This window comes from Mesitornis unicolor, unplaced genomic scaffold (assembly GCF_000695765.1).
Source record: "Mesitornis unicolor isolate BGI_N332 unplaced genomic scaffold, ASM69576v1 scaffold1111, whole genome shotgun sequence".
Taxonomy (NCBI): Eukaryota; Metazoa; Chordata; class Aves; order Mesitornithiformes; family Mesitornithidae; genus Mesitornis; species Mesitornis unicolor.
Genome location: NW_010161438.1, coordinates 34,407 through 44,069, shown reverse-complemented (window position 1 = coordinate 44,069; position 9,663 = coordinate 34,407). Strand labels below are relative to the sequence as shown.

Genomic DNA, 9,663 nt, shown 5'->3' with positions numbered 1-9,663 from the left:
GTAAACATGCCACTGTTATAAATAACATCAGCCTTTTGACATTATTCTTCAGTCAATGATTTCTAAGTCTTTATAAGCGCTAATGAAGCAAGCCTCACGGTTCTGCTGCAAAGGGAAGAGAATGACTGCCATGTGGAAGAGGAAAGATGACAAGAAGGACAAAAAACAACCCTCCCAAGTGGCAGTGGCGCTTGTACAGAGAACTCAGGAGGTCTCAGTGTCAGAGACCAAACCATCCTCAGCGTCAGAGACCAAACCACCCTCTCGCCCCGATGAGAGCACTTACCACACAGTGAGTTTGTAGCATTCACACAACACTTCATCTTACACAAAATGGTGCATCAGTATCTTTAGATTTGGCCATGACTGGTAAATGACCAAGACAGATCGCAGTTTTATACTGATAAGGCCCAAACAAGTTCTTTTTAAACAGAAACTCTAACGATTTCTCCCTGCCGAGGCACTTCCGTGTTCTGATTCAGCACCTAACCATGAAACCATCAAAAATAACATTTCATGTTAAAAATGCCAGCAGCTGTCAAAGTCCATATACAGCACTTTGTCAGATTGTATATAAATAAACACCAAAACCTGGCACTGGAGTTGTTAGTGAGTAACTGTGATTAGTAAGTAATTGTGTCTCATTACCTTTGTGGTCTTCTTGGGCCAGCTGACCACAGGGACACCCGAAATGGCAAGGTTTTGGTCGTCATCAGCATGTTCCTTCAGGATATTCTGTCGCAAAGGAAAAGGCCTTCGTTAACCAGGGAAATGTTTCTCCCACTTCAGGGTGCAGAGTCCTGCAGAGGCCAGCGCCTCAGTGCCGAAGGACAGCAACAACAGCCCTGACTGGTGACACCTCCGCACGTTACTGCTGCGGCCACGCTTCCAACTCACACCCAAACTCTGCACCCGGTCATTGAGGTCCAAGATGTGAAGTTTCTCGCAAAACAGCCAGCCAAACCAGCCATGAACCACCTCAAATACTGCAGACTTCTTTAAAGTTGGTGTGTCTGGGAAGACTGGTGTTTTTCCACTGGTACCAGTCCAATTCCAGTATCACCTCTCCCTTTAAACACCAGCCCGCTAAATCCCAAACAATTCCCCGTCACCACAACCAGCACCTTTTCTCCTAAAGAGGTCCACAGAAGGCCCGAGAAGCCTCTTGGCCCTGCCACTGTTATTTCGGCACTCACAGGGCTGTTCAGGTTCCTCAGCATTCGCTAGGAAAGGAGCTGACTCCAGACAGTGCAGTATTAAGGAAAAAGATTGGTCCCTTCCACCCCCACCAAATCCTTTTGCTCTGATGAGAGAAATTTCTGAACGATTTCCAGATGTTCTAGAAATCCCGTGAGTGGGCTGTGCTGCTTTACTCAGCGTCTACCACCGTGAACCCCCCCTGCGACCGTGCAACTCAACACAGAGCTGGGGCACAGCAATTTCCAAGCGCACCCAGTTGTGCAGGTGGGAATAGTCCACACTTGATTCCCTTGATTCTACAGATTTCCCAACCCAGCTACAAAGCTCTTCAATGGGAGTTCAGGTGGCCGAAAAAGGCAACAAATGATAACCAAATAAAAGAGTTGGAGGGAGGGTTCCTCTGTGCTGCTGAAAACTGGAGTCCAAATCAGCACTAACAGCTTAAGGGGAAAAAAATGGTCCAATAAAATAAACAAAAAACTGCAAGCTGGAAATGACCTCGTAACAGACTTTAGGAGATAACCCCAGACAACAAAGTTCAACAGCGCTGTTCCAAAGCAGATCGACTCCTTGGAAAAAAGCTCAATTACACAACAACGGGCACCAGGCGCAGGTCCCCAGCGCAGAGCTTTAATAACCAGAAATTTCACACACACTACAAAAAAGAGCTTAAAATGCAGTAATTGTTTTAATGGGAAGTGCACTCAATTCCTCTGCAATACCCAACCAAAGCCAGGAGCGTGACAATGCATTGCAGGCCCTGGGACCCGGCGCAGGCAGCGCAGCCCCTACACCAGCCTGGACCAGCGTCCTGGGGCTTCCTCTGCCTGGAGCCCAGGCAGTGCCTTGGGCCCAGCCCGATTTCCCAGCACAGTCACTGCCTCAGACACTGTCACACCAGTACGGTGTCACGATGCCAGTTAGCCCAAAGGCAGCAATACCAGTACCAGCCCAGTTTCACCAGCCCAGAGCCTGCACAGGCTGAGCCTGGCGAGTTGGGAGGGAAAGGCAGCTTGGCCCAGGCTGGCGGCGATGGCGAGCCCACGGTGACCGCTCAGCTGAACGCCCCATGAAACGGCCACAGCTGCTACACGCGGAGCAGTGCTGGGCCAGTAACTTCTGGCTGGGCTGAGGTTACCTGAGCACCTCTGTTCTCCTGTCTGTCTTATTTAGAGACAGCGATCGCTGAGCTAACCCAACTGTGACCACGTGAAAGTAAGTGTTCAATCCTAAAAATTGAGAGGTTTTTTGTGTTCTTGTAGCAAAGCCAAAATTCTCCAGAACAAGGCAGCAGCTTGAGCGCCACATAAACAAAGGAGAAATTAATTCCTCTTTACTTTGCTACTCTTGGATTTGAAAGCTTGTAAGACAGAAAACCTTAACATTTCCACTAACGACTGTCAAAGACGCTGAGTTCAATAGAAAGCAGAGTATATTCCAAGAACTTGGCAGGATAATGAAGGTTTCTGGTTATCGTATGCATAATGTGAAAATACTCCCCAAGAAGAAATGTAAAACCCTGGCAGTCTATCATCTCAGCCTGCCGAAAACAGCGGCCATCGGAGCACCAGGACCACAAAAACCACATCTGCGGCGGCAGGGTCCAGTGCCAGCACACAACGGGCTGAAGGAGGCAGACTTGGGTTCACCTGTGAAAAAAAGAAGACAAAGAAAAGCCACGGGGCTGCGGTCAGACAAACAACGCGATGTCCACCAGCACAAGGCTGCCCAGGTCCTTACACCTGAAGGCTGTGGTGACACCAGCAGGTACGAAGGGAAGAAACCGATTAAAGACGTAAGAATTCAGCTTAGCCATTAATTTCAAAAGCACAGCAAGGAATGACTTCCCTGAAATGCATTCAGTACAGGGAGGATTTTTTTTTTCCCTGTCATCAGAATGAGAAGAGGGTAAGATTTCTTGGCAAGAAAAAGTAAGAACATATTTCAGAAGATATCATCTGTCTTGCACAAGAATCTTCTCCCGCTGCCAAGGAGTTGCGGAAATTTGACAAACTCTGTTCTTCAAACGGAGTTTCTACTGCCCTAATGGACTTGCAGTCCCCTCTGAGGGGGAGCAGCATTTTTGCTTTGAAGTGGGGAAGGTCTGTGCACTATCACAGCCACATCTCCTGGTCCTCTTCCCCCGCAGCAGTGGAATTACCATCCTGCCGGTAACACAGCCGAAACCCTGCGAGCTGCACTCAGAGGCTGCGTGCAGACAAGTACCACCGGCAGAGCGCTCAGTGTGGGATGAGACTGTAGCAGCCAACGGTGTGCTCAGCTGTACCTGCGCTGTGCTGTGGGATGCCAGCTACACCAAGGAGTAAGATGGTCACCGCTCTGGTCTCTTCTTTGTGCATAAATCCACCCCAACTGCATCTTTAGTAGACTGCCATACTACTCGATAGCTAAATATGAAGTGGAGAAGCCACACGATGAAACTCTTCCAATCCCCAAGGCCACCATCTAAGCAAAATTACCTCTCAGTGATTTCTTTCCTCCTCCTCTTCCTCATCTCTGGAGGTGCTTTTCTAACAGTTCAGCCGCAACTTAATTTTTATTTCGGGAGCTGGAATTGTTGCACTGTTTCGTATTTCATTTCAGGGCACGTGTATATGGAGAACAAGGTTTGAGTGCAGGCTGCGTGTGCCTCCAGCAGCAAGGACACAGGGGCAACGCCGCCGTGTTTGCTGGTCGCCCCCCACCAACACTCCACTGCCAAGCCCCCGTCCTTCTGCAGCGCGGGGCAGCCGAACACCCGCACAGTGTTTTTATCCATGCAGCATCTGCTCTGGAGCAAACGCTGGTGTCGGTGATTGTCGTTTGAAGGCCCCCAAGCAGCTCCTGTGGAGGTGACTGCAGGTCCCGTGCGATGCAGTGCCCGTACAGCAGATCTGCAGCCAGTGAGAGTTTAATTCCTTGTGTGAGCAGAGGGAAGAGGTGACCCGCTCCCCGAGTGCAGCCTGTGCTGCACTCTGCAAATGAACCCCTGGTGCTGCTGCAGTCCATCCATCGGTGATTGCTGGGTCCCACCAGACAGTGGCAGTCAGTTAGGAGCTCGGATGACATGTGAGGAATCTACACAGGCTTGGTTTAGTTTTCAGTCTCCATTCTCATAAGGAGAATAAATTACTTCACTCCAGAGAGTCTCACCTACTTGACATTAAATAGCTGTACGCAGCTGTAGTTGTATTTACCACCAAGAGCAGTAACCCAGTCACCCATCCTTTACTCTTGCTCTGATGGGAAAGCGTGGATTCTCTGCGAGTTACTCTGATTTGTTCTGTGAAAATTCACTGAGTAAAGTGGTTTCCTTTCTCCAGTGTAACTACCCATACCCTGTTTTCTGAAAACATTCATTATCTTACTGAAGCACAAAGACAGACTTGAATGTCATACAGAAAAGTTCCTGAGCGTATTTCATTAAGAAATAAATCTGCTACAATAAACAGGGATTTATTTTCTTCAGGAAGAAACTTGCTTAAGATAACTCTTCAAGAAGAGCAAGAGTTTGTTAAAAATAACTCTCAAATGGGTGCACTAGAAGGGTACCGTGTTTCTTCCTCTGCTGTTACGTGTCTATGTGGCACAGGGCAAATCTTCTAAATCAAGTTTCTCCAGGCAGTCATGAATTGTGTGATCCTGCCTGTCCTCATGTGTGGCTTGGGATTTGGATGCCAAAGATCAGAACTTCTGCTCTGCGGAAATGTTAAGCAGTTACGGTTTCAGAACTAGAAAAATTATCTTCTGCACTTCTAACTCTTAAATAATGCTAACTTTTCTGAAAACCACATCCGTGGCACATAAAACCACCATCTGAAATTATGGTTGCTTTTACCTTAATCTCTTCGCACCCAGTTCCCTGCCCGTGAACCAGGGACAACAGCAGCTCCCCCATTACCACTTGTGAAGCACAGGGCCATGGCAGCGATGGGTACCACCAGGATTGCCAAGGGAACATTGCTACCACCGCCTTCAGCTGAAACCTGAGGACTGCTTTACATGTGGAGCAATATCGTAAAAAAGATGGGTAAGAAGGGTCTTCAGCAGTTCTTTAGGCACTGGTCAAGAAAATATTTGAGTCCACATCCTTTTAAAAGGTCTCCCTCTGACTCGTCAGGCCCAGGCTCGTCAAACACAGCGGTGACTGCAGAGAAAACAGCTCTGCAGCGTGCACGGTGCTGAGCTGTGGCCATGGGCTCCTCAACCAGCAGGGAACCGTAAATATCCAGATGCTGGGCTACATCCTGATGGCTGCAGTGTGTGCTGGCAAGGGCAGGAGGTTCAGAAGCAGGCAGTTATCAAAGGAGCTGGAGCATTGAGACTGCAACTCTGCAAGATGCACAAAGTAAAGCAGCAGATCCTCACTTAATACCAGTTACAGCACAGTACCACCAGAAAGGGCACGACCTGGGCCTTTTCCTGAGGTGTTCGTTTGCAGTTCTCCATCTCTGCAGCCAGTGAATCCAGTGCTGGGGAGGTTAAGAAAGCACACACTCCTACACGGTGCTCTAACCAGACTCACATATGGCATCTTGACGTGTCCTGGTCAGATGCCTCATGGTGCACTGGAGTATGTGATCAAAACAGCACGCACGGCCATGTTCTGAACATCTGCACTATTACATGCTATACCCCTTTCTGGGATTTCAAGAAGGGGCAGTTTATCTTTAAGTGAAAATCAGCCTGTGCATCAGGCTTCCTAAAGCAACACTACAACCCTTTCTCCTTCACCACAAATTCAGCTCCTGGTCTCGATGCTTCATTTTGGTTCCTGATGAGAAGACGACTGACCACAAAGCAAGTCACTGGATCTACAGCTGTAACTTTGGCCATTCACATCCACTTTCACACACAGTGGTTCGTTTTGCAAGAAGAGACTTTCAGAGCTCTTGTGGTTTACCACGATGAGTGCCGCGTATCGCACTTCCAGGCTCCAGGACTGGAATACGGCTCCACTGCACACTGCTCATGGTTCAGCCTTCTTCAACTGGCTCTGAAGCCTTTCCTAAGCAGCTGTTAACACTACTCACACTAAGAAAGTACAGGCTCTCCTTTATCACATAAACAGGTATTTTTCCCCTCACATTGTGGCTTACACAGCACTGGTCTATACATATATAAGATGTAGCTGAAGAACCATATCGTACACAGAAACAGCACAAACCTAACAGTCCAAACACAAGACCACAGATCAATAACAGCTGGAATTCAGGACAAACTGCCATGGTCCTCAACTTGTGGAGGACACACTGGCAATTTCAGCCTTATTTAGCAAGTCCCAGCAAAATGACACGAGTATACTGCTTTCAGCTTTGCCAAAAAAGTTAGTATGCCTATTTTATACAACGTGAAAACAAGGCACAGAGGAGCTGATCAAGCAGTTCAAAGGATGAGAGGCAGGGCTGGGACTCGAAGTAGCGAGGCCACGCTGGTCTTCAGGAGGAATTGATCCCTAAGTCAGATGAGGCACCAATTCCAGTACCCTAAAACCTAAAGAGAAGTTCTGCTCCTAGTGAGCACTCACTCCTCACACCACCTCCAAAACAGTACATTGTACCAGTGGAGAGTAATTATCAACCTATAGAGGGCAATGGAGGAAAAGAAAATGAAAAAGGTGAAAGAAAGAAACGCAACTGAAAACGTCAGACAATGCACAGTCTGACTGACAACCAAGCATTCACGTTTTGTGTGTGTTGGTTAATCAGGTACTCTCCAGCAAGACACTAGACCAAAAAGGGCATATTAGGACTATAAATATAAACAGACATTTTCAGGTATAATATTTACACGAGTCATAACAAGTGCTGAACCATGAGAGGATCTAAACTAGGCACAGAAAGGGCTGCATCAGCTCAATCAGGCTGCAAACAGCCCCCTCCCCAGAGCAGAGAGGCACAGCTTCCCTCCCTGCGGCACCGCGGGCCGTCAGGAGCCGGGCACTGCACACGAGCTGAACGCACGTGTGTGGAGCAGCAAGGTATCACACCCACCTTCATGTCCTCCAGCAGAGCCTGCGGGTCTTCAATGCCTTCGGGAACACACTTCTTGTTCTCTGGGAGAGACTCAAGCTTTTCCACCAGGGCCTTCAAACCCTTCAGTTCAAACTCCGTGAGGTGAGTCCATTTGGTTGAAACTTCTGTGGCTGGAGACCCCGTTGGTGTTTTGGGATAGTCCGTGGGGGTCGTTGATTTGATGCTGTCATCTGACTCATTAGACAAAGTTCTTTTTAGGTACCTCATTATCGTGGCTTTCTGCTTTCTTCCTGCGCCCTCCTTCCCCTCCGAGTGGGTGCTGTTGGGGGAGGAGGAGCCGTCCCCCAAGGCTCTGGGGCTCTTGTCCACGCCGCCATCCTTCTCCTCCTGGAGATGGGCATCACAAGACTCTTCATCCATGTCTAACCACGAATCTGACGAGTAGCTGTCTGTGCTGCGCTTTCTTTTGGCATCTGAAAGTTAGAAAGAGAACGCTGAAAACGTACCCAACGTAATTCAGAGCTTAAACACTTCTCTACCACTGGGGCTAGGCACTGCCTGTTTAAAAGGGCACTGGATAACGCCGAGTAATATGTGACAGGAACGGGCTTTATTCAGCTGACTTTTCACTGGGGGGGTTGTGTTAATGCTGGTTTTCATTAACATCAGTTCAAATGACTGGGAAACATTTAGGGAAAAATTATGCTTTCTTCAAAGCTTCAGTCCTCCATGCCTTCAATTAAGAGTAGGCAGAGCTCTTAAGTCACACACAATTAATTTTCCTGCAAATCCAAAAGCAACCAGATTGAGCAGCCTCACAGCTTTAAGAGCAGAGTTAGCAAAGAGGAGGGGGGAAATGTTGGGGAAAAGCACGTTGAAATGCTGTACATCATCATTCATCCAGGAACTCCGCACAACACAGCATCAACTTCTCAATCCTTCTCTTCGTGAGCAACTGCTGGTAAAACAAGAACCAGCACTTGTTACTGTGTGGATACTCACTGCTCTTCTGAGACAGAGGATCCCAATTATCCTTATTTTAAACAAGAAGCCTAAACACACTGAGAAATGCAGGCACTGTCACAGAGTTACATGGTTCTGTTTTTCTTAACGCTGTCCCTGGTACGTTCTAGCTACTCCACAGGCAAACGTAAAGGCAAGTTTCTGAGTCTGAAGAACTATTAATCTTAGCTTTATACCAGGTTTCCCCCTAAAAATCCCAACTGTTGCCCAACTCCATGCAATCAAGCAGTGAGAGCAACGTAGGACCCCAGTGGCCAAGGTTCCCTAAAGCACGCATCTTTTCTTATTTATTACACACCATTTCCTTTACTAAGTGAACAACATCGAATGCAGGCTGGCAACAGCAATTTCTGTGGAAAATACAGTTAAGGCTGGCAACACCCAGTTAAGTCAATGGGATTTTTAATACTGGCTGCGACGGGTATGAGATCAAGCTGCAAACAACAGCTCTGCAGAGGAAACAGAAGTCACACAGAGAAAGTGAGGGAACAATTAATGCAAAGTTCCTTTCACAGCTTTCATGCTTTGCGGGGCAGTAGCTCGGGATTAGGACAATGTGAATCATGCTTAAGGAAGGATTAAATGAACATTAACGAGAAAGCTCTGCATCCGGCTGTTTAACAGCGAGGTTCAAAACAAACGCTGAAACCCAGATCCAAGCTGGCAAATTCACCCTTGTGACAGAGGAGCTCCTTGTCTACGCCACGTTACCCCTAAACACAGGCATTACTTGGCAGCGGGGCACTGAAGATGCAGCAGGCAGCGGCAGAGGAGCGGTCTGAGGGCAGCAGCTCAGCTGCTTCGCTTTGCAGTCTCAAATACAAACTCTGTAGGGCCAGGTGCCCCTCTGCGTGTTGGTGCCTGAGAAATATGAGTCACCACTTCACACTGCTCAGGGCAAGCGTTTGTCACGTTGGTGTTTTTCCTCAGAACCAAAACTGCCAGAAAATTACTCCTGAAAGCCACATTTAAGCTGAAATGTCTGTGAAAAGATGGCAGTCACCAAAAATCCCAGCTACCAGCAAAGCTGGTCCCAGCCACATCCAGCTCCACACTCGGCACAGGTTAACATCCTCCCGCAGCCCTCCAAAAAGCACAGCACGGGTTATTTTGTGTGCCGAGGTGGTGGCACGTAACCCTTCAAAGCAGCTCCTCCTCTCTGGGCTGTGCTAAGGCACCTCCGTGCTTCTCTGAGGAAAATAAACAGGATTAGAAAATATCTTAACCAGAACGTTTCAAAACCCCTGGTTATCCAACTTCTCTGTAACGCTGTTTTCCCCTTTGTCCACAGTAGCCAGCACACTTACCCGCCTCAAAGGGCCATATAATCAGCTTATGCCATTCTCCCGTTTCACAGCTGAGAAAACAGATGCTTGGGAGAAAGCACGGTTTGCTCACTGTCACACAGCAAATCTAGGGCAAAAGCAGGGCTCAGAACGCAGGCTGTGGGATCCAGGGCTGCAGC

General features: G+C 48.1%; 1 protein-coding gene across 1 annotated transcript in view; it reads right to left on the bottom strand.

Moving 5' to 3' along the window:
* Window positions 1-648: 648 nt before the first annotated feature.
* Window positions 649-9,663, bottom strand: part of LOC104547206 (lysine-specific demethylase 2B-like) — a gene marked incomplete at both ends in the record, with an annotated part of 43,395 nt that continues 34,380 nt past the window's right edge. The window contains 2 exons of the mRNA XM_010192807.1: window positions 649-735; window positions 7,194-7,648. Of these exons, the coding sequence (XP_010191109.1) occupies window positions 649-735; window positions 7,194-7,648 (542 nt within the window). The remainder of the gene's footprint in view (window positions 736-7,193; window positions 7,649-9,663) is intronic.